Source organism: Centruroides vittatus, unplaced genomic scaffold (genome assembly GCF_030686945.1).
Source record: "Centruroides vittatus isolate TY-2023 unplaced genomic scaffold, ASM3068694v2 contig_19, whole genome shotgun sequence".
Taxonomy (NCBI): domain Eukaryota; kingdom Metazoa; phylum Arthropoda; class Arachnida; order Scorpiones; family Buthidae; genus Centruroides; species Centruroides vittatus.
Genome location: NW_027121169.1, coordinates 855507 through 880383, shown reverse-complemented (window position 1 = coordinate 880383; position 24877 = coordinate 855507). Strand labels below are relative to the sequence as shown.

Here is a 24877-nt window from a genome sequence, read left to right as displayed (position 1 = left end):
CAAAATAAAAAACAAAATGAATTTATTACCAAAAGTTAGGTACAAACATGGTGACTTTTCAACATAATCACCGTGAAGATTGAGGCATTTGTCATATCTGTAGATGAGCTTTTCCATCCCTTTGTCATAGAATGTTGCCACCAATGACTTGAAATGGGCCCTAACATTCTGAAGATCATCATTAGTCTTGAACCTCTGCCCTCTTCGCCACTTTTTCTGTTCAGGAAAGAGATGGAAGCCACTTTCCACTAAATTGGGGCTATATGCTGGGTATTTAAAGGTGGTGAAGACTTCCACCTTTCAGACTTCCACCCAGCTTGGAACTTTTTAATGTGTGAAGACTTTCACCTCTTTCCTGAACTGAAAATGTGGCTAGCAGGGCAGAGGTTTGACAATGACAATCTTCAAAATGTTAAGGCCATCTCAATTCACTGGCAGCAACATTCTACGACAAGTGGATGGAAAAGCTCGTCCACAGATATGACAAATGCCTCAATCTTCACAGTGATTATGTCAAAAAGTAACAATGTTTGTACCTAACTTTAGTAATAAATTCATTTTGCTATTTACACTTATCTTTCTTTTATGGACCATCAGAGCTTGAAAAAAAACTGCCCTTTTATTTCATCTAGGGTTATCCAAAGAAAAATTAAATAAACCATTTCACATCCACACCAAAAAGCAGTTTAGTTGAAATAGTGCCCAGTGTCACCTGTAGGTGACAGTTGATTTTTAGGCTGATGTTTTTGGGCTGCAATTTGAAAAAATTGTAGACCTATAAATTCCCATTGTTGACTGTCTGTCCTCCTTTAATTTCAAGAATGGCATTAGATAGTCTACACCAGATATGAAAAGCTTGGGGACAGTAGGCCCCAATTAATTATATAAGACCTTCTGGTTTGCACCAGAAGTCACATTATTTCAATTTAAAAATTTTCTCCTGAAAAGAGTTAGATAACTGGCATGACTCTATTGCTATCAGGAAAGTATGATATACTGTACTGTGGCAAGATGCTACTAATTTGAGGAGGAGAGCATATATATTAAATTAAATACATGAAAAATTGCAGTCCGGCATTGTGACAATGTCACAATAAATAATTCCTTGTTGTTACATAACTTTTTTGTTAGTATAATAATAATAATAATACAGTATTTACCCGTTTTTCATATTTTTTTTTTTTTTCATTTCAAAATGACTTGCTCAATGCCTACAGGACAAAGAGCAAAAACAAAAATGAAAAAGAAGCATAACTAATTTTAAACTTCTCAGAATTTTAAAAGGCAATTTAAAATATTAATAAAAAATCAATTAATATTATATACTAATTGTGAAGTTTTGGTATTAAATTAATAAATTGTTATTGTATAGCCATTACTTTATAATTTAAATACATTTTATAAAAGCTTTTGTTAAGTGGGTATGATACAAGAAGACAACAATTTTAACTAAAAAAAAATTTGGTGTTACACCAGTTCAAAGCAAATACAATTTTAATTTCTTCATACAAAATTTGTATGAAGAAATTAAAATTATTTGCATGCAAATTAATCTATAACTATGTTAACTGAATTTATTTTACTATTTTGTTTATACAATTGTGACAAAATTGTCATGCTTTTACAATTAGTCTTTTCTAATTTTCAATGTTAAAATTATAAAATTTTTTAGTTGTATCTGCTAATAATTTGTTATTTATCTAATTAACCTGTAAATTGAATGTACATTAAAAAAACTGTACTTGAAAAGGCTAAGTAGTTTTTAAATATTCATTATTTTAAGAAACTCAAAAAATTGGAATATTTGAAATAATTATCATTAGAATTACTTGTTGTTACAGATATTTTTTCTAAGTTGTTCTGACTAGTGATGTAACAAATATTCCGTTACTACCCAGTATTCAGCCTATTTGGCCTATTTTTCACTATTTGGCCAAATACCTAAAAACAGGAGTAAGAAATAACAAAAACACAGTAAATTAATCATTTTGGTAACTTTTTATTAATGCTGAACATTAAATTATAATTATTTAAGTTAATAAGAAATAGCATCTAACTCTAGTATTAAATTATTTCATAATTAAATAATAATATAGCCTTTATCTAGTCCGATATCTTATGGCATTGATGGTGTGTAGGTTAGAATGTATCTGGCATTAATGTTATTGTTTAGTTAATTATGTTATATTCGTATTCGCGTATATTTTAATATTTTTATGATATTTTAAAATGATTTATGAAACGTTTAATTAAAACTTATCGTATTTAATGAAAGAATTATTTATCTATTTCTAGAAGATGAGTAACTAATATATAATTTATTTTATATATAAAGCAAAGAATGAGCATTTCTCATTATATACAAAAGATAACATTTGAAATCATGTTAATTTTAAAAATATTGACAAAAACAATAGCAACAAAATATCACAAATATAAACCCCCCCCAATAATATATTTGAACTGTTCCATAACTGGGGAGAAACTAGACCATATGTCCGCAATAAAGTATATCCTTAGGCTATTATTCAGTCTACAAATGCGTAGTAAAAACAAAATTTTAGGGCTTAATTAAAGAGTTAAAAAGATCGATTGCAAGTAAAATAACTTATAAGTTATAACTTACATCTAAATACCAACAACTGCTGAATAAAATTGGGCTGTTTATGGCTATTACATAAATTATAAAGCAATTTGGGACTAGAGGTAGACATTAGGCTCATATTAACTTTAATAATTATAATTTAATTGATTAATTTAAATAATTTAGACCTACTGGAAGGAAAAATCGTAGTGACAGCGTGCCAATAGAGAGCAGGGTGCACGATTCTTGCCATAATGCGGTTTGTGTGCCCATTTTCGTATGTGCGTTAATCAAGCCGAATAGTTTGGCTGAATATTCGGTATTCGGCCACGCTCCTAGCCGAATATTTGGTATTTGGCTGAGGCCGAATATACTATTCGTTACATCACTAGTTCTGGCACCTTTGTTGTGAAAATGTGTGATTTTCATCACAACAAGAATTGAGAGAGGCTTATCACCTAGAATGAGAAAAATGATCATGGAATGTTACATGGAATAAAATTCAATTATCTCAAAACTTGAAATTTACAAAGTGACTATGAAACGTTTTGCCATTAATTTTAAGAACACTTCTACAGTATCACATGCATGGTAGGCTATTTGTAAACATTTATAATCTTATTTATAATTTTAGTTATATTATTTTTATTTGTAATTACACTATATATGTCTTTTATTTAATCCCTGTTGTATTGTTTTGTATTTTATTTTGATTTCATTTTATGCATATAACTACTAGCACATGTTTAACAAGTTCTATTTTATTTAAAATTTTTTTTAAAATTTTATTTTATGTAACATTCCATAACCTGAAGATGTTAAAAACTTTTGAAAGTGTTTGTTCTTATAATAAATTTGTTAATTTTAACTGAATTACAGATGATAGTTGGTGCTTTGATTGTAATCTCATCCAGTTTTGCAGTATCTTCCAGTCTTAAAACAAATGAATTCAGAAAAGAAAATCATAAATTATTATTGTTGAGTGTTTTCTTCCACAAATTTCCATAAACTAAAACTCAATAATGAGAAAAAATTGTTTTAAATCAAGCAGATATTAGCATTCTGTATGGAAAAAGGAAAGTAGGTCCCACAGTATACCAGTTTGCAGACTGAAATGAACTTGTTCCAAAACATAAATCATTTTTTTTCTAGAAACACAGACTCAAATGTGTTCAGAGTTGTAAATGTATTAATTGAACTTTTGAAGATTGGAATAAGATTATTTTTAGTGACAAATCAAGGTTTTGTGTGTGTTATGGTGATCAGGGTGTACACTTGTGGAGAACCAAAGAAGCCTTTCATCCATCCACACTAAAGCAATGTGTCAAATACCCAAGGTATGTAATGGTATGGGATGCATATCTGCAAGAGGTATAGGCCATATGACAACTATTAAAGGTATCTTAAATATCTCATGGTATCAAGAGTTACTAGAATTCATCTTGATTCCTTCAATGGAAGAACTTTATTTGGATGAATGTTATTTTCCAAGAAGATCTCACATCAGCTCATGCAGTGAAGCCAATCCAAACTTGGTTTATAGGTAATAATATCAATTAACCAGACTTAAATCCTATAGATAATCTATGAGGATAATGAAACAATGATTGATGGATGAAAAAGCTTCAACATTAAGTTAAAAGACCAAAGACCAAAAATACATTTGGTCTGAGATTACACCCAATAGTTATCAGAAATTAACTCATTCAATGCTACATAGAACTCATAATGTAATTAAATACAAAGGTTATCCAACTAAGTATTAAATAAATTTTTGAATATCTTTTTTGAAACAATAAATAATTTATTCCAATTTTTTGAATTTCTTAAAATAATGAATATTTAAAAACTATTTAGCCTTTTCACATAGTTTTTTTAAAAGTACTGTCAAATAACAGGTTAATTACATACAAAACAAATTATTAGCAGATATAACTTAACATTTTATAATTTTAATGTTGAAAATTAGAAAAGACTGGAATTGTACAATTATAAAAATTTTTTTTTGACTGAGTTGTACTGTAGTTTCAAGCTGAATAAATCATTTTGCTGTCAATCACTTTGTATGTTAGCTATTAATTTTTAAATATGTATTTATATATTATTATTTACATTTCTAGTTAGGGAAAAAAGCAAAAGCTTTATTTTTGCAGATAGAGGGTGAGTTCATTGATTCAGTGATACAGACAATTATTAGCTGATACACATTACTAGATGCAAATGTCAATCAAATTTAGGCTAAAAAAATGGCTGCACCATAAACTGTCAACTTACCATTTGGAAAATTCAGATTCAAATTGGTTCAGACCTCAAAAATTTATTGCAGATAACATGGATCAGAATGTTGTTTTTTCTTACCATATCCATGCTGTTCAATCCTATTGTAAATCATTACCTGTTTTTTAATGTCAAAATTGTAACTGGCCTCTATTGTAAAAAATCTCTGCTTTGACTGTTAAACTGTCAAGTTTAACATTAAAGAAAATTATTTTGGTATTAAAACAAAAATGATTTTAACAAAGAAAAATAATAATTTAAAATCAGAGGTTCTCTGTAATTATAGTACATTAAAAAAATTTGTAAATTTCATTTCCTTATATTTCAAATGTGTATGATTATATATTTTTAGTTCTATAAGCAAGTTGATGCAGAAAGAGAGAAGCCTTATGTTGTTGCCCATTTTCATGAGTGGTTGGCAGGTATCGGTCTGATTTTATGTCGAACTCGTCATTTAGATATTTCTACTGTTTTTACTACCCATGCCACACTCCTTGGTCGATATCTTTGTGCTGCCAATTTAGATTTTTATAATAATTTAGACAAGGTAATTGTTTATTTTTTATTAAGTGTAATTAAATTAATATTTATAACAAAAGTTTTTTAAAAAATTTATTAGTTTAATCTTGATAAAGAAGCTGGCGACAGAGGCATTTATCATAGATACTGCATGGAAAGAGCAGCTGCCCATAGTTCCCACATATTCACCACTGTTTCAGAAATAACGTCACTGGAAGCCGAACATTTACTTAAACGCAAGCCTGGTATATTGTAATTTTATTAAATAGTTTCATTAATATTTAGAAATTTTAAGATTTATATACCGTATTTTATGGACTACAAGACGCACCTTAATTTTTAAGCAATTTAAAAAAAAAAAAACACTATAAGACGCACCTGAATTTTGGAGGCAATTTTTCGAAGAAAAAAGTGCATCTTATAGTCCATAAAATACGGTAGTAGTTTATCTTCTTATACAAAACCTTCAAATGTACTGTACAAATGATTTTTTGTTAATTTGCAAACTAATGATTGTTAGTTAACCAGTAAAGAACTTTAAATAATTGAACATTAATAAAAAAAAATATCAGAATTTTATAATTTTGCAATTTAATTTGATTATTAATTTTTCTTTTTACTAAGAATAAAGTATAAACATCAAATAATGCTCTTGTTAATTAGGTTCACTAGGCTTATTGTTATTATGAAAATATAAGATTAAACTAGAGAATTCAGCTTAAAGGTAAGCAGTCTAACCACCCACCATTTTAGGAAAAATTCTAAGTGCAGTTCAATAATAACCTGTTTAAATGGGCTTATTTTCAAATCTGAATTTCAAAAACCATAAAATTTGGGCTTTAGTTATTTTATATGAATGCTCTTTTTAATAAAGAATATAAAAATACATTTATAATCAGACCAAAACTTCAGAAGATGAAATACTAGGAACAAAAATTTATCCATTTGAAAGTTTAGAGAGATGCTTCTCTGTAGTTTTCAAATACAAATTAAGTTTAATTATGATCACCTGGTATATACTTCAAGTACACTCTATTCAATGCTATCTAGAAAGATTTAGCATTTCAAATGCAACCAGATCTGGTAAGGTGATATTTCAGGATTAGTTTTGTAAAAAAAAAAGTACCAAAATGCAACAATGTGACACTTCTTGCACTGCAAACAATACAGTTTCTTTTGTGGAGATGTTTAAAAAGTATGGTTTATCAAGGATATGTTGCAAATGTGGAAGCCTCAAAAAACATAGTAAAATAAATGTACAGAAGCATCAATTAGTTGGTCAGCCATTGAACACACTGTTCATCACCTTTAGAATTTGCATCTTTTAGAATGGGAAACCATATGAAGCAGTATATCCTGCATTGCTAAGTTGTCTGTATAGCATGAGTCTTTACAAATGTTTGTTGATTGATCAGAAACAAGTATAATTATTAAAATACTATATTTACTTACTTTTCCTTAAAATTGTTTACATAAAAATAATTTCATTTAACATTTTCTTTTCAATAAGTAGTTGCATACATCTTTTTCATAATTATTTTTTTAATTTTAAATTTATTTATTTTTTAGATATTATAACTCCAAATGGTCTGAATGTGAAGAAATTTAGTGCAATTCATGAATTTCAAAATTTACATGCTTTAGCAAAAGAGAAAATACATGATTTTATAAGAGGCCATTTTTATGGGTAAGATTATTCTGAATTTTATCACTATTTTTTCATTTTGATTATTATAAATTTAGAGTGGACAAATATTTTAAATGAATTGTATAATATAACTTTTAAAAGAGAACTTAATAAAATATTGCTTCATATGATGTAAAGAATGTTTCAAAAAAATGTTAACACATGAAGATATACAATCACTATGGCAGACTGTACATTTTTGAGAATAAAATTTGAATTTTGAATTCTTGCAGTTGAAATATGCAGAGGACAAGTTGCCACCACAAATTCAGCATAACAAGTTACTTCCATATCTTTTTTTTCTTTTTTTAAGCTGTACATTAATATATGATCTGATTGATATACCTCACCAACTAAATAAACTTTTTTATTTTATTGGATAGTGAAAAAAATAACCTACATGCATTCTTTATAATTTATGTATGAATAACCAGTATTTTAAATAAATTTATATTAGAAAATTTGAAAATAATGTAATTAATGATAGTTACCACATTTTTTTTAGTTTTAACAACTATCATGCTTACAATATTTGACAAGTTAATATTTGTTTTAAACTAGACACCAACCAAATGCCGAAACTATATCAGGCTAGTTTAAGGCTAATAATCAAATGAATTACGTACCAATTTGGCTCTAGAGGTAAGCTTTAGGCACCATCTCGTATTAACATTAATAATTATAATTTAATTAATTAATTTAAATAATTTAGAACTGCTGGGAGAAAAAGTCGGCCCGGAGCAGGACTTGAACCCACAACTCCTGCTTACCATGCAGATGTGTTGCCAGTTATGCTATCCGGATCTCCAGTCAATCTCCCCTTCCAGCATATATAAACTAATGTTATAACCATCGACAGTTATTACAATGCCTGCTGGGGACACATTCAGCGCCCACATCCACATTTCTCCCAGCAGTTCTAAATTATTTTAATTAATTAATTAAATTATAATTATTAATGTTAGTACAAGATGGCACCTAACGCTTACCTCTAGAGCCAACCAAATTGGTACGTAATTCATTTAGTAATTAGCCTTAAACTAGCCCGATAGAGTTTTGGCATTTGATTGGTGTCTAGTCTTATAATATATCGGATTTAGCAATGTTGTTTGCAATTAAACTTTAAAACAAATATAATCTGAAGGTAATAAATCTCTCTGTAATTTAAGTTAGAAATAGTTGTTATATTACATTTACTCTGAAGAAGGAAATCTCAAAAATATATGAATAGTTCTCATTTTATCTTTTGATACCTTGAATATTTGTTAGATATCTGAAGACACTACTTCAAAAATACTTAATCTGGCTTTTGCATATTTATTAATTTCTATTTGAGAAACACTAAAATTATTTATTCAAGAATAAAATTGAATTTTTATTCTATTATAAATTTAAATTTTATTCTGTTAACTGTTCTGTTAGTATATTAACTTGTTACAAAAGGTTTTATATTCATTATTGTATATTCTCATTATTTGTAAAAAATATTACAATATACAAATATTTATTTTTGTATAATATTTTTCAGACATTATGACTTTGATCTGGATAAAACTTTATATTTCTTCATAGCAGGACGATATGAATTTTCAAATAAAGGAGCAGATTTATTTATTGAATCTTTGTCAAGATTGAATCATTATCTAAAGGTTTGTATTGCATCTCTTCATGAAAGAATCTGCTTTTTTAATAAATATCAATAAATTTGTTTAGCTGGTATTTTAAAATAGCTTAATATGTCATACATCTTATAATCTTACTTAAATTTACAGAATATGAAGGTAAAAATTGTAACTGTAGTTTGATTGCACTGATATTCTATTATTGTTTAATTGGTTTATGCTCCAATTACAACAAATCCATTTAAATCTTGACAAATAAAAAGAACCACCAACAAACAAATTAAGAAATTCATAGTTAAATTTTCTATCGAATTAAAAAAATTATTTCTGGACAATTAAAGTTTTCTGTAATTTATTCCAGCTTGAACTTGAAAAATTTAGATTATCCTAAATATTGCATACCATTTGTTCTGAAAATTATTTAAATTAAACTATCTTTGAAAAATTAATATTTTCCCCCCACTTTTTTTTAAATATAGATAATGAAATTATTTGAATTTAGATGATGATAATGATGACATTTTAAATTTTGAAGTCTGATAAATATCTAATGCTTAATGGATTTTGTTATAGATGCTTTATGTTTAAGATTTAAAAATTTAGGAGATAATTTGAATATTTAAAAAAAATTTACATGATATGATGATAAAAAATGTCTTGACATTTGAGAAACCAATAATTATATTTAAAGATTTCTTTTAAGGGAAGTTAAAGCTGAATTAGTCAATATACTTTCTAAAATGAATTTTCAATATGTATTATTGGATTTTCTTTAACAGCTATGTTTCTCAGTGAAATTTTTATCTGTTAAGAAACTTTATACTACATTTACATGATTAGTTTAACCTCAGTCAAGACTTTTACTTAGACCCAGTTAACTTTTCTCATTAAACAATCCCAATTTAATATTATAATGATTATTTTAACACTTTACATAACTGAGTTAATTTTCTTTAAGTGAATTAGTAACACATTACAATATTAGCCCCCTCTACAATTAACAACTGGAAGAATGATGTGTTAACTTCAAGATTTATTCTGTATGAACTCCACTTTGATATATATTCTCATTATTTCTAGTTAATGTAATCAGGGTAAACTATACCCCTATTAACCTTTGTCACATAGTGTAACAGATCTGTTCTTCAGTTTGTAAAACCTATTAGAAGAAAATTAATTTCTACCTACAATTATCTGTTTCAACAATAAGTTACTGAGTTTGTTATTTTGCTACATTTCAGACTTCTAGAAATGATCTGACAGTAGTGGCTTTTCTCATTTTCCCAGCACGCACTAACAATTATAACGTTGATTCGCTTCGTGGACAAGCCATCGCTAAGCAATTGAGAGACACAGTTCACGATATTCAATCAAAAATTGGAAAGCGAATGTTTGAAATTTGTCTCAGGTATTGACTATTATTTTTAATAATTATTAAAAATATTTATAATTTCTAGTTGTAATAATTGTATATTTATTAATTAAATTTATAAAAAATTAAAGTATAATTAATATTTTAGTGGCAAAATTCCATCAGGTGAACAGTTAATAGTTTCAGATGATATTGTGAAATTAAAACGTTGTATATATTCTTCTCAGGTATAAAACTTAACTTTTTTTAAAAGAAAAACACACACACACACAATATTTTTTAAAATTAATTTCAATACTTTCCTAGAGAACTAGTCTTCCACCAATTTGCACTCACAATATGATTGATGATAGTACTGATCCCGTGTTAGGCCATGTTCGAAGATGTCAGTTATTTAATAATCGCCATGATAGAGTAAAAGTAAGAAATTCTTAAAATTGCATTTTAAAATGAATGTTTTATAAAGAACTTTTTTAAGTATTTGAATATATTTACCAGATTATATTTCACCCAGAATTTCTCTCATCAACCAATCCATTATTTAGTATGGATTATGAAGAATTTGTTAGAGGTTGCCATTTGGGAGTCTTTCCATCTTATTATGAACCTTGGGGATACACTCCTGGTGATTATTAGATGCTCTTTTGTTTTTTTTTTCTTTTGATAGAAAACATAATTAGAAACTTATGTTAATTTCCAAAATTTTAGCTGAATGTACTGTGATGGGCATACCCAGTGTTACAACAAACCTCTCTGGTTTCGGGTGCTTTATTGCCGAACACGTCGCCGATCCCATGTCTTACGGAATATATATAATTGACAGACGATTTAAAAGTCCCGAAGAGTCTGTTCAACAGTTAGCTCAAGTTTGTATTAAATACTATCTGGAGATAGTCTAAACTTACTATGATATACATTAATCTATCGATCATTTCTTTTCAGAATATGTTTGATTTCACTTGTTTATCCAGAAGGCAAAGAATAATTCAAAGGAACAGAACTGAACGTTTAAGTGATCTGTTGGATTGGAGAAATTTAGGAGTGGTTAGAACTTTTAATTAAATTTTAGAAATTTATATTTATATCCTTCTAGAATTTAAGAAAATTCAAGAACTGTAGCATCTGTTTATTCTAATCAAGGATTTCATCACTCATTTAATATTACCAGAATTAGTACATTCCAGAATATATAAGTCAAAATGTATCCATAAAACTTACTGTAATCATAGCTTAGTCATCATTATCAGTTAAATAGATAATTTTAAGTCAAAACTAACTTTCCTTGCTTTCAGCCTCAACCTGTAGCTGATAGTACAATTCTTATGTATTAAATATTAAGAATTTGCTCATAGTAGTAATATAAATTGCTGACATTTCCTAAATTATATGCTATTTGTTAAAGATGGTACTGAAAGAAAAATCAAGTAAATAACACCGACAGCAATTAGTAGTAGTAATTGTAATTAATAAATCTTAAAGTTAAACATATTTTAAAATCATTTTAACATGTTTTTTTAATGTTATTCAATGGCCAGACCTGACTGACCAGAGATCAAATCTGGGCAAGCAACTTCCCAAGAATTTTTCACAGTCTATCTAGATATGTTGTGCCAGTCCCTTACCACCTGGCTGCTACCATTAGGAATTTGGTTGGGTCCCAATGGTGGACCCAACCAAATTCCTAATGGTATAGGGGAAAAAATTCACAAGGTTGAAAGAGCAAAAAAATGACAAAATCAATAAATTTTTTTTGTAGAAAAAGCTAATTGATTTCAGAATTAACTTTAACATTGAAATGAATCTTGTGAAATTCAGCTTACAGGTTTTTGTAGAAACATAGCTCATTCTAACTATCTTTCCAATTAGAATGAATTACAAATGTTATCTGTTTCATATCAATCACATAAACAATGATTGGTAAATCAAACAGCCAAGGCTCTGCAAAGGCATCAACTTGTACAGTTTGAAGAATCCAAGTTTGTAATCTTGTCATATCTTCAGAAATTGCAGGTGTTTTACCCACAGAGATATTGGGTCTCATTCCTCTCATCACTTGACTTCCTCTAACCTTCATCTGTTCCAAGGCTCTATTCCATAGAGGGTACTGTAGCCATATATGCCATTCAGAGGAAGCCTACCTTTCTCTACTGTCTATCTCCTCTCCCTTCTCCTCCTCCTCCTCCTGTATCCCTTACCCTCTTTTCTGCCGGCTAAACACTTCATGTAAGACCGATGTCTTTCTTGTATGTATGTAATTCCAAGGCTCCATGTTGATCTGAGCCAAATCCATAATTGGCATAAAATGCCTTTTTAATGCCCATAGATGAGTCAAAAATCTTGAAGCTTTAAATTAAAAACAAAATTAAAGTCAATTTATGACAAGTTCATATTTTTAAGTTGGCATTGTTTTTAATTTACTACTGTTTGATGATTATGCAAACCATATTTTTGGATAACTCTTTTCTGTCCTGTTGCTAACAGTTATTTTTTGATCCACAAATTTGGCTAGACCAGCATTGGGATGGATGCTAATGAGGAGAGGATTGGACTTGGCGAGGTAACACTAAACACAAACAGCCTTGTCAAGTAATAGGACCCATATCTCTAGCATATTTTGAAAACAGGCCTCTGAAAATTGAGTGTTTAGCCTTAGTGTTTAGAAATTTTAAAATGTGACATCCTTTCCTGTTTTACAAAAATGAAGTACAGGTATCCATCATACAATGCAGCATTTCTATAACACAGTTTGAAAATTTCAAATGCAACCTTTATTTGATATTTTTTTAATCCAAGTAAGCATGCATATTATCTCAAATTTCTCCATGGATTTTTGAATATTGAAATTTTCAATTTGTTTTGTGCCTTTCGTCTGGTTTAATGGAAAACTGATAGTGCAATTTTTTTTTCAATCCAACTTTCCTATGTCCTAACAGCTGGGTTTTGTTGTTGCTGCTTTTAGACTTTACCCTTTCAGACTGTTTCGGTTTTATAGATTAAATTTTATTTACACATTTGTAGTATTTAATATCTTAAAAAGTTAAATCTAAAGAGACTTCATTTTTGCTAAATAAGAAATGTCACTTTTTTTAATCTCTTGTTTTACAAACTTTAAACATGAGGAATAATGAAAACAATAATAATGCTAATGATAACAAAATTTTATTATTAATTTACTACACCCAAAAAAAAATCTAAAAGTGCAAAAGTTCAGACTACCTAGTGTCTTATCCATTCAGCCATTGCTGTTACAAAAAATGAAACTTGCAAAGACTTATAAGCTAAATAATAAATTATCAGAGGCCGTTTTTCAGAAATGCTTGAAATGCGAGTCCTATTATTTGGGAAAGGAGCTGTTTGTGTTTAGGGCAAAATGCTCGCCAAGTTTCATTTGAACTGGAGACCCAATCGTCTGGCCTTCTCCTTGTAAGTAGCAAATTGGAATCTGATAGAATAAAGGTCATGTCATTTATAAAAAATTTTAGGTTTCAAATTTGAAATTATTCTGCTACCTTGAGTGGCCCTGGTTCAATTGCCTTTTTACTCGTGAATTGCATTAATAGGATTTAATAAGATAATATAGAAATGGCTTAAATATAAAATTCTTCATATGCAGAAAACTGATTTTTCATATCTGGCTGTCTCATTAGCAATAAGAAAGAATACAGTTATAAATTATGTATTTAATAATAATGAACGTAAATATAAAAATGTTTCAGTGTGTGTATTTTTGTAATTTTAGTATTATCGGAAAGCGAGACAAATGGCTCTTCATAAAACTCATCCAGAGATCCAGGAAATAATAATGGTAGTATATAAGTTATTTCAGATGTTTTGCATTAATTGTTCTAATCTTTGCTGATAATAAAATTTTTTTTTAAATTAGGAGAAGCAACTCCAACTCAGATATCCTCGACCAGTATCGGAGCCGCCTTCACCTCTCAGTTCTCGTGCCTCCACTCCGGCTCCCTCAGAACACGGAAGTGAAGACGAACAATCAGACGAGGAACAGAGTCCTATTGAGGAAAATGAAACTGAAAATGAAAGATGATGAAGTTAAACGGTAGAAGTGGTGGTAACAGATGTCAACAGATAATTAGTAGAATTCTTCCATCACGTTTCCATAATTTTTCTTAAATAATGTTGCCATCGGTCAAATTAGGTTTGAGAATAAGTTACTTAAATGCACAAATTGCAAATGTAGATTTTAAAAGTATGTTTAAAAAACATTTAGCGGAACGAAGTTTTAGATCCGGGGAATTTGCGGCATATTTATACACAATGCAATCTGTACAGCTTAAGTTTGATGTGGTTAATTGTTTTCCTTTACATTGATATTTACAAATTAACAAACTTTTTTCCTTATCTGTATACTTAGATAATTGCAATAATTGTGTCAAAAAGTTTTTATTGCTCAATTTACCGATTTTGAAATTGTGGCCATACTTAAAAATTTAATTGTTGTCCACCCACATGTTACAAATCATGTACACGTCCCCATAATCAGTATTTTCGGAGATTACAAATCATGTTCTTTAAAAAAAAAATAGTCTTAAAATATTTTAACATAATTTATTATTGCTAATAAGATTTTTTTTTGGTTGTTTATAGAAAATGTTTAGAATATTATAATAAAAAATATTTTTTGATTCCAGTTATTCTAGAAATTGATGATTTTCGAGAAAAATTTATTTTAATGAACACTGTACAATTCCAGATTTACAGATAACAAAAATTCTCCATAACGTAGTAGTCTGTATCTGCTCAAATTTATTGATTAATATATTAAAATTCAATAATCACAGTACTATAGGAATTTCATTTGAAAAATAATGAATAATTCATGCTTTTTTGGAATAAATTAAAACAATTAGCGTAGAAAGGAAAAGTTACATTCCTAACAGATCATCAAGTTCACTCTTTGCGTCGATAGCCATTGGCTTAGAAACATTAGACTGCAGCGGCGGAGAACCGATTGTCTGTTCCGTTCTGGTAAAATTTGGCAATTTTTGGAACATGTTACTTGTTGGCATCTGATTCATAGAAAGGAGTTTTGGCTGAGGCAACAAATTGTCCAGTGAAGACATGTTCAAGTTCTTTTGTGGTGTTGCATAATTGTAAATTCCCGTCTGAGGCACGGAGAGAGGTGGCATGGCAGTCATGGGATACGTGGGGTGTGGAGAAAGGGCATTGACACAGGTCAATTGGGGCATCCTAGGACTAAATACCGGTTGGGTTAGAACCGGCTGCATCGGATTAAACGTGTTGTTCAAGTTCATGTTTCCCGTCATTGTGAAATTACTTAAATTACTGGAGATCAGGGTTGACGTGAGATCTTTCGGTTTATGAGGGGACTGCGACACTGCAGGTTGAGATAATTTGAGGGGAGCTTGACTTTTCAGTCGCTGTTGTTGTTCCTGCTCCCAAGCAAGCCTTGTTTTCTCTTCCATACTCAATGATGGCTGTAAAGATACAAAATAATAAATTGCATACCAAATATTGAAATAGATTTTATATAATACACACATACTTTAGAGGAATATTGAGATGTAACTGAAGAGACTACTGGTGAATTGTTGATCACAGTATTTTGTTCATTACAGTTGTTTACATTTAATCCAAGATTTTGGAACATATTCTCCATCTGAAAGATAAAAATTAATTTTAATTACTAACTTGTAGGAGAAATTATAGTTTTACAGTATTCAGAATTGACATTATGAATTTTGTGTTAAATTTTTATGGGAAGCAATGTATGATATGTCACTAGAAGATTATCCAAGCTTTTTTTTTTCTTAAGCCAATGTCCAAGGATGTGATTCTAGTAAACATTTTAATTTTAATTATAAATTTGCATCGTATAATTAAACCAAAATTATATACATTTTAATGGTGAATGGTTATGCAGTTATTCTGAGTTTTTTTAGTCCACTGTGAAAAAATTTTGTAGGTTGGGCTAAAAGTCACTGCAACTTAATTTAAGTTTTGCCATTTTGTGAAAATGAAACTTGGTACCATATAAAATTTCTTTTGACTGCAAAACTGTCAGACTAATTAAATTATTCATTTGTATCTATTGATGATAGACATCAATTGAATATTTGTCACACTTCAAACAAAACAAATTTCGCACTTCATATAATTTGTTAACTTTATTTTACAAAATGAAAACTTCATAAAATCTGTATTTTCTGTTTTAAACTGGCATGCTCGATAATGGTACAAAAAATAATAATCTTTGATTTCTGAGAAGTTAAAATTGTAAATCATCTTAGCACAAAGGTGGACCTATCACTGAACTTAAGATTTGACAATAGACAAAAGTTTGTCTTTCAAGTTTTCAGTGAAGGAAGGCAGATTTGGCTAGGCAAGCAAGCAATGATAAAATTGGATTATGAGTTTCAAACAATATAAAAACTAGATTTGTGAAGGTTTTTATATTGTTTTGGTTTTCCCTGTAGTGGTGATTGGATCTGAAAGTTAGTGAGAAAAGGGAAAGTAAGTTTGGTCAAGATTAAACCAGACAATCTTGCCCAGCCTCAAAAAGATAAACAAAGTGCCATTGAAATGTCATCTCTTTCCATCAATTTTCCCCTGAAGTGATGTTTGTGGATGAATTGAAATCATAATAAAGGATACAAAGAAAACTGTTCCATTTTACATATTACTACTCTCAAATAACTTGTGTAACAATTGGTCATTAATGACTGCATTCTATTAACATTTTATATGATTTCTTCTAATATCTGAATGTTCCAATTCCAAGATTTGGTTGATTGGTTGATCATTTCCATTACTAGTTTCTTTTAATTTACTAAACCTAAATTTTGGCTTTGCTTTTAGTAACTTCAATCACACAGGAACACATTAATTGCCCAGTTTCAATACCAAACCTTTAATCTGTATGAAATAAATAATACTGTAAGTAAAAATTTTTGTAAATAATTTAGGTAACCGTGTGCATGAGGTAATTTAATACTGATTTTTTTTAATAAGATCTGTAAAAAAGAACTGAGGAGTGGTTAATAGAACCCAAAATACAATTCCAAATACAATAATAAAGTCTATATAATCAATGTAGCCCTGTTGATTGAAGTTACTAAAACAAAGCCAAAATTTAGGCTTAGTAAATTAGACATGTTGATTAACAACTTAAAATAGAAACATTTGTCTTAAAAAATGGTCCAAAAGGTTTGTATTTTTTCTTGTGTGAGACAAGTGCATATTACAGGTAATATGACTCAGTTAATATTTGATTTGGATTATCAATAAATAAACACTAATTTACAGAAACATCTGAAAGTAGGAAACCTTTCCAGAATTTTAACAAATACAAATAATCCAAAGCAGTTGCTGAAAGCATGACACTTAGTCACCTGCCATTTCGAACACTAGAGAAATTGTAATTGCATCTACAATAAAACAATTTTCTTTCTCACAAAAATTAGGGGATATTTTAAATGAATATGAAGCAGAGCATCTAACACAAGACCGTATTATTTATTAAACACTTGATAACTAATAGAAGTGGAAAAGTGCCAAGTGTTTAATAAATAACACGGTCTTGTGTTAGATGCTCAACATATAAGAAAACACGGTTTCAAGAATACCTAGAATATGAAGCAATAATAAAAAAATCAAATGTTTCTTATTTTTAAACATCAGAAAAGCAAATAACAAGTCAAAGAAAGTTGTTGGTTTTGCATCTCATTTGCATAATCAAACTTACTTCATTGGTAAAAATGCACTATACAAAAGGCTGAAAGTACTGGTGTGTCTGCATGTTCCCTGATCTTGAAAGTGCATATTCTGCAATGCCCCTGCAACACAATTTGTCTGAATGCAAAGCCTGGAGAGCCATAAGATGTCTTTAAGCTGGTCAAACACAGACAGCAGCATCAACAGCACTTGGAACATCCCAAAGCATGATTAGCAAATTGTGGAATCGCTGTCATGTCCAGCAAACCATCCAATGCCTCCCACAACATTTCTTGAGCTGGAAGTTTCCCTGGAGCAAGACTGGCAGAGGATCCCACAAGAACTGCTGGACAATCTGGTTCTTGTCCATGCCCCATCGCTGTCAGTCTCGAGTGACCACACATCCTACTGAACAATGTGTGACACACTCGTCCAGTTCGACATGCTTCTGTTCACCCTCACCAATATGTCACTTGTTACTCAATCAAACAACTTTTTGACTTGTCATTTGCTTTGTGGTGATGATGATTAGTAAAAAAAACTCAAATGCTACTCTTTTACATCACTTCATATTCATTTTGAAATATTCCCTAATTTTTGTGAACAGTATATAAAGTTACTGAGAAAGAACCTCCTAAATTTAATATATGGAAGACAAATAAAATGAATGAAAATTATCCACATTACTACTATTTTCAGAGTTTTTCTGTTGGATCTCAAATTCATGTCATTGGAAAAATTTGATTGCTCAGCTCTTATATGCTGTAAAAAATTCTAACTAGAGAATCTTTTCAAGTCAAACTTAACATTGATACTGATTTAGGTAAGGACAAAGTTTCAGATCAAAGAAGACTGCAGTTGTTTGTGTAACAGAATAAAGTTAGTGGCTGGCTGAGTGAGCCGAATTAAGAGGTAATTAAATATCATTTTATTGACAAAAATCATCCTAATGTTCCCACTTTAAGACAAAGTTTGTTACAATTTTTGTGTTAAAAGTAAGTTCCTGTACATTTTCAGTCACAACAGATAACCTGCTTCTTTCTGTGTGTACCAAATCTTATTCGTAAACCATGGTGAACAAAACTGGTTGTCCACAAATGCAGTTGCATGATGAATATTCATTCAGCTTTAGATTGAAATCTGACAATGAGCTACTAATCTCTTGTTCAATCCTCTGAATGAGATACTTCTTTTGCCAATGAAAGTCCATGTTGAGAGATTGAACATATTTGGTGGATTTGGGCAGTAACATAGTTTGATCTGGTTGGCTGTTTTTTTTTAATTGCCATAAGCCTTCTTATAGTAAAAAAAAAGTTTGTTTTGAATGTAACAATTGAGAAGTTAGGGATCAGGGAACAAGATTCCTTAAACCACTAACTCAACACTCACCTGTTATAAGGAAACCCTTTTGGTATCTGAAGAAGGAATTAGGCAGTTTATGGGATTATTGCTCATTAGTAAATATCAAACTTTTCCTACTGAAAATGATACTTTCAGCTCTAATTTTTTGCAAAATTGAGCCAAGAGAGGCTTTTGAAAAGATACTTCCATAGACAACCAAAACTTTGGCAATTTTCGAATGACCTAATGCCTGCTCCCTTTAAGAAATTTTGAATATTCAGTTTCAATAATTTGGTGTCTTTCATCAATATTTCAGTATTGATGAGGAAATGGTACCTTAGCATGGGCACCATTCAGATAAAATGTGTATTAGAAACAAAATTTGGATGTTAGGTGGAGTTAATGGATATCCATACAATAAGCAAATTTATTGTGGAAAAAGCGATGATAGAAATAATCCATTAGGAAGTCGAGAATATGCACTACAATCAGTATGCAGTTTGTAGATTGTAGTGCACATTCTAGAGTCACACGTTTTCTTTGACAATTTTTTTGCTAGCCACAAACTTTTGCTACAGCTCTCAGGTAAGATTCCAAGCCTGTGGTACAATCAGAGAATTGTACTTCAAGATGCCCACTTTATTCCACTAAAGAAATGGAAAAAAAACTGGATTCAGATGGGAAAGTAATTTGCATAAAATGAAACGATAATTTCATATTAACAGTAGCTAGTAAAAACTATAGTTACTGTGGTACAAAAAAGTTATCTTGATTATATCTTTTTATTAGATTACACTGTGTATGGGAGGTGTAGACCTATTAGATCATTTGTTGGCCAGCTACAGATCCCATTTGAGATTTTTAAAAAATGGTGGTGGTGGAATCTTCATTAATGCAGCATTTAGGTTCTACCAACACCTTAATCTTGATAGAAAGAAATATGTGAAATCTTTTTGTCATAAAAATGCAATATCACTGTTGAAGGCAGGAATACAACTAGTCAAGACATTCACTTTGATGGCACAAACCATATACCCTGTAACCCAGCGGTGGCCAACCTTTTTGGAAGCAAGGACGCAATTAAAAATTTTTATGAATGTTGCAGGCGCAACAATATGTAATGACATTGTGGTTCCTGGCAACATCTTACCGTGCCCCTAGATTTTTCCCAATGTCTCCCAGTTAGCCATTCTGACCATGTGCATGGCACTGCTGACACACTGTACTAGAGCTCCAAATAAACACAGAATTTAATAGGTAAAACAGTGTTTATTTCGTCTAGAACCCAAAACATCATATATGTTTATTGTTAGTTATTTTTCATTCTTAATTATACTTTCTTAAATTTTTTTTCATTTAATTTTTGTCATTTTTAATTTTGATTCTTTTTGATTTTATTTTATAGGTTAAAATGATAATAAAAATGTGTAATAAAAATCTTATTGAACAACATTTATTACATAATACATGAAAAATTAATGACAAGGTTGAGACTGTGTTTCGTGACATAATTTTTCAAAATCAGGAGAGTAATTTGATACTGCTAATCTTAAACTATCATTCAAATTTTCATCCATATAGTTATTTAATATCTCAATAAATAATAATTAAGTAATTTCAAGAAAATTCTGCTTAAAAGCTGGGTCATAATTTTTTTATTTTATTTCCAATCAATTTCATTTTAATTTATCGGGAATCGTGTCATGGGCATGGGGTTGGCCACTCTGCTGCACCCCATTATGCATCTTCCTGCTGTAACCCAACGAAGATGCATAATGTGTAGTAAAAACACTCAGTTTCAATGCCAAAAATGTGAAAGATGTCTTCACAAGCAATGCTCAATTGATTAATTAAATTATTTGCTATAATCTATTAAAAATTAGCCTAAAGAACTAAAATTTGTTGTATATCGTTCTTAATTGTGTGAAATACACTTTAGGCTTTATGAAAAAAGGTTTATTTTTAGTATATGGATAATGCCAACTTTTCCATTTTGGGAACAATTTCAAGAATATGAATGAAATAAAAATGAAATTTTCCACAAAAATGTGATAATGTTTTAATGTTACTTGATCTTTTAATTTCAGTAACCAGAAATTCAACTATTGTGGTTTGTTTTTATATTAAATCAATAAATTGTATGGAAAATAATACTTGGGGAAGTTTAAATTTGTGGATTGGAATTTGAAACATTTGTTCTGTATTGCCTTTATAAAAATTAGTTCCTCAAAACAGCAAACATTCCAAAGCATTGTACTCACCTGAATCTGTTATCTGATATATTTAGAGCAGACCATATCAGTGTGTGTCCAAAGATAATGTCCTATATCCTAATTTATTGATCTTATTTTTGTAAAACTACCAAATTCAGTTTTGACATCACTGGAATTTTATAAAGAATGAAGGATAAAAATATTGCTTCATTTATTATCAAACATTTAAGCAGCTTATATTTCTGTTTCTTGAACAATAAGCAGATATACATTAGTACTTTATTGTCTTTACTAAACCATAACATATATACAATTCTCTTCATAACCTCATCATATATATCTTTTAAAATACCCAGATATTGTAATTATACCTTGATCTGTCTTGATGGAAATTGAAATTTTATAATTATGAAAACCTCAGGTAACTAGTGTATTGAATAAAACTACCACCCAAGACCTTAATTCTTGTTTGCTTGACCTCATCTTACTGTTTGTACAAGAGCTATCCAGAATTTCAGTAATCATGGTAGAAATGTGTGTTACATAGTCCCCAATTTATTCCTCCTCCACATACTGACACTCCTCCCATCATTTTGGCAATGATGTTAAGCTTGCAGAATAGAAGTCTTTTGGCTGGTGTCAAATCCACTGCTTGACAAACTCCTTGATTTCAGCTTTCTGGATGAAGCTGCTTCCCAAGGCTTTCTTCAAAGGGACAAACAGGTAATATTCACACAATAATAGATCTGGACTGGTAGGCTAAGTGATCCAGAATTTTTCAACAAAGTCCATTGATTGTGTCCATTATGTACAAAATTGTGTGGTCTTGCATCATCATGAAACAAAATAATGCTCTCTGTAACCTTTTGGCATGTTTTTCCTGCAAGGTGTCTTTGAAAGTCTGGTGAAGACTATTGTATTACTTTGAGTTAACAGTTTTTCAAGAAGCGTACACAAATTAAAACTTGGCTCAGAAACCTGTTACAAAAACCTTTCTTGCTGACGTTTGAGTACAAAGCTTTTTAGTGATGGGGAATTCTTGTGCAACCACTCCATTTTGAAATGTTTAGACTCTGCATGTATTATCACTTGTCTGTCCATTTGAAAGAAGCCTTGGAGGCAGGAGATTCACCCAGAATACAGAGAAGTTAGAATTCATCATGCAATGACTTAAGACACCAGCCAAAAGATGTAACATCATTGCCAAAATAATGGAAAAAGTGTCAGCGTATGAGGAGTACCACTTATAGAAAGAAATGTAATAGAACTGTGTTTGTGTTATATAGTCCCATTTATCGTTATTGAACTGTCCATGTATATAAAATCAAAATTTCACACAATATTCATTGCAAGTAAGTGTTAATGAATATTATATCCTATACAATCCCAGAAAGAGAAGCAATCAGAATATTATTTTGATTGTCCATCCTTGATTTCTTTTTGAAAACACTCTTTTGATTCCCATGTATTTTGGTAAAAAGATATAATCTTCAGTTATGGCTTTATTAAAACTTGAGGATTCCAAATATTCAATTGGGAAGAGTTCATGTTTTGATAGCTTTTGAAGTTTCTTTCAATTATATGGTTCAACTTTATTATACACACTATACATGCACACATGAAAATAATACTTACAGCACCCTTTGCTTTTTCATCAGTTTCAACTTTACCAAATAAATCATTTTCACCTAAGGATTGATTTTTGGACATGTTTATTGTGCTGAAAATGAAAAATAGTAAAATTAATATATCATCATGATAGATAATTTTGATTTAAATATATTTATAATATAATAATACTTCTGTTCTTGCCGAATAGAGTTTAGTTGTTCTAATTTCATCCTTTGTTCAGATTCAACACGGCCTACCATTTCTTTTACTACAGCCACAAGAGCATTGAACTAAAAAAATTAATTTTTATTTTAAACAATTTACAAAAATAAATTTTTTTGCCAAATTTTACCTGATTTAGAGTCAGTCCATTTTCAATAGTCAAAGGCATTAGGAAAGGTATTACTTTAGATGCCATGATGTCTTTGGTTATTCCCAGTTTCTTATGAGTCATAGTCAATTTATATATTCCTTAAGATTTTAATAACAAAAGTATTTAACTTATTTAAGTTTGAGTAATGCTTATAAGAAAGAAAAAAAACTTACCCAAAATTCCCATTAAAACAGCAGGTTCTTTAGAAGGTATTTGTGGCAGCATGGGTAATACTTCATCTAAAACCAACCATTTATCTAAATGTTCTAAAAGATTACCAATACATACAAGACAATTGACTCTAACCTAAAAATTATTATTAAAAAGTTTCAGTCAGATATTTAAAATATTAAATTCAGCTTCTTTTCAATGATACGTACTGACAAATAGCTTGTGTGAAGACACAGTTTCTTGATTCGAGGTAGCAATGAATTTTTCATTGCTGAATATTCTATTAGTGCAGCAATGCTGGGTATAATACTAAGACATAATTCCTATAAATACAAAATTTCAAAATTTATTTATATATAATGTAATGATAAACATATATACAGTCAAACCTGTTTTTATGCAGTGGATAGGGTCCGCATAAAAAAACGCATTAAAAATAAATTAAAAAAATTGCACGAAACTTCACGAGTGGCTATAAAAAATAGTTTTCGCAACACAATTAAAAAAAATACTTTTTTTATGCGGTCAATAGGGACCGCATAAAAAAAGTCTCACATAGAAAATAACTCAAAACTATACAAAATAGAATTTATTGACAACAGATGTCAGCACTTGACTGCATGGTCTCGTCTATCGTCTGTTTTACATATTTTTGTCCAGGTGGTGTTTTGTTGACTTAAAAAATAAATTATTTCATTTTTTGCATATTTATGCAATAATATTACTATAACAAGTTTATTTATGATATTATAGCTAAATATACTTATTATAAGTCAACGTGAGACATGACAAATCGCACGAGACTAGTCGCCAACTATACTGCACAAATAAATAAAAAAAAATCGCACAAAAAAAGACCGCATAAAAACAGGTTTGACTGTGTATATAATTTATAAAAAATATATATATAAAATAATTTAAACCTACCTGAATCTGCTGTGCATCAGCTTCAAGAGAACAATAAATCATTGGCAATACATGATTACGTATGGCATCTGGAGGACATTGGTTCAATAACAGATTCATTTTTTGAAGAAATATCAGCATAATCTATTACAATATTTCAAATTAAGAAAAATTCATCATAATGTTTAAGTCAATTTTAAAGTGAAAAAATAATTCTGCATATTTAAAAATAATTGGTTTTAACTTTAATGAATAAGATCATTTATAAATTTTTCTGAGTTTTTAATCATGGCTGATGTCAATTTAGTAAAGGCACTAGCCTGCCTTTCTGGAGTACTCAGGTTTGAGATTATGTTGGCTCAGATATGTTGGGCTCTGTCCTACACCACTTGACCATTCCCATTTAATCACTGATTCAGCTATGAACTTATGGTGAACACAATTAAAAGACCCTCTTAGTGCTAATAGGGCAGAGTGTCAAATAATTTTTAAAAACAATTAAACAC

General features: G+C 29.7%; 2 protein-coding genes across 2 annotated transcripts in view; one reads left to right on the top strand and one right to left on the bottom strand.

The window, feature by feature from the left end:
* Positions 1-14712, top strand: part of Glys (glycogen [starch] synthase) — a 38110-nt gene extending 23398 nt beyond the window's left edge. The window contains 12 exon segments of the mRNA XM_067264492.1: positions 5214-5408; positions 5481-5625; positions 6950-7067; positions 8596-8716; positions 9931-10097; positions 10210-10288; positions 10368-10481; positions 10560-10686; positions 10770-10927; positions 11004-11105; positions 13801-13866; positions 13945-14712. Of these exon segments, the coding sequence (XP_067120593.1) occupies positions 5214-5408; positions 5481-5625; positions 6950-7067; positions 8596-8716; positions 9931-10097; positions 10210-10288; positions 10368-10481; positions 10560-10686; positions 10770-10927; positions 11004-11105; positions 13801-13866; positions 13945-14109 (1557 nt within the window). The 3' untranslated portion in view covers positions 14110-14712.
* A 13-nt stretch (positions 14713-14725) lies between these two features.
* LOC136970106 (SCY1-like protein 2) overlaps positions 14726-24877 on the bottom strand; it is a 50019-nt gene continuing 39867 nt past the window's right edge. The window contains exons 9-16 of the mRNA XM_067264487.1: positions 24393-24515; positions 23675-23788; positions 23468-23600; positions 23274-23392; positions 23111-23211; positions 22946-23030; positions 15589-15702; positions 14726-15520 (exon numbers count right to left, since the gene is read on the bottom strand). Coding sequence (XP_067120588.1) covers positions 14948-15520; positions 15589-15702; positions 22946-23030; positions 23111-23211; positions 23274-23392; positions 23468-23600; positions 23675-23788; positions 24393-24515 — 1362 coding nt within the window. The 3' untranslated portion in view covers positions 14726-14947. The remainder of the gene's footprint in view (positions 15521-15588; positions 15703-22945; positions 23031-23110; positions 23212-23273; positions 23393-23467; positions 23601-23674; positions 23789-24392; positions 24516-24877) is intronic.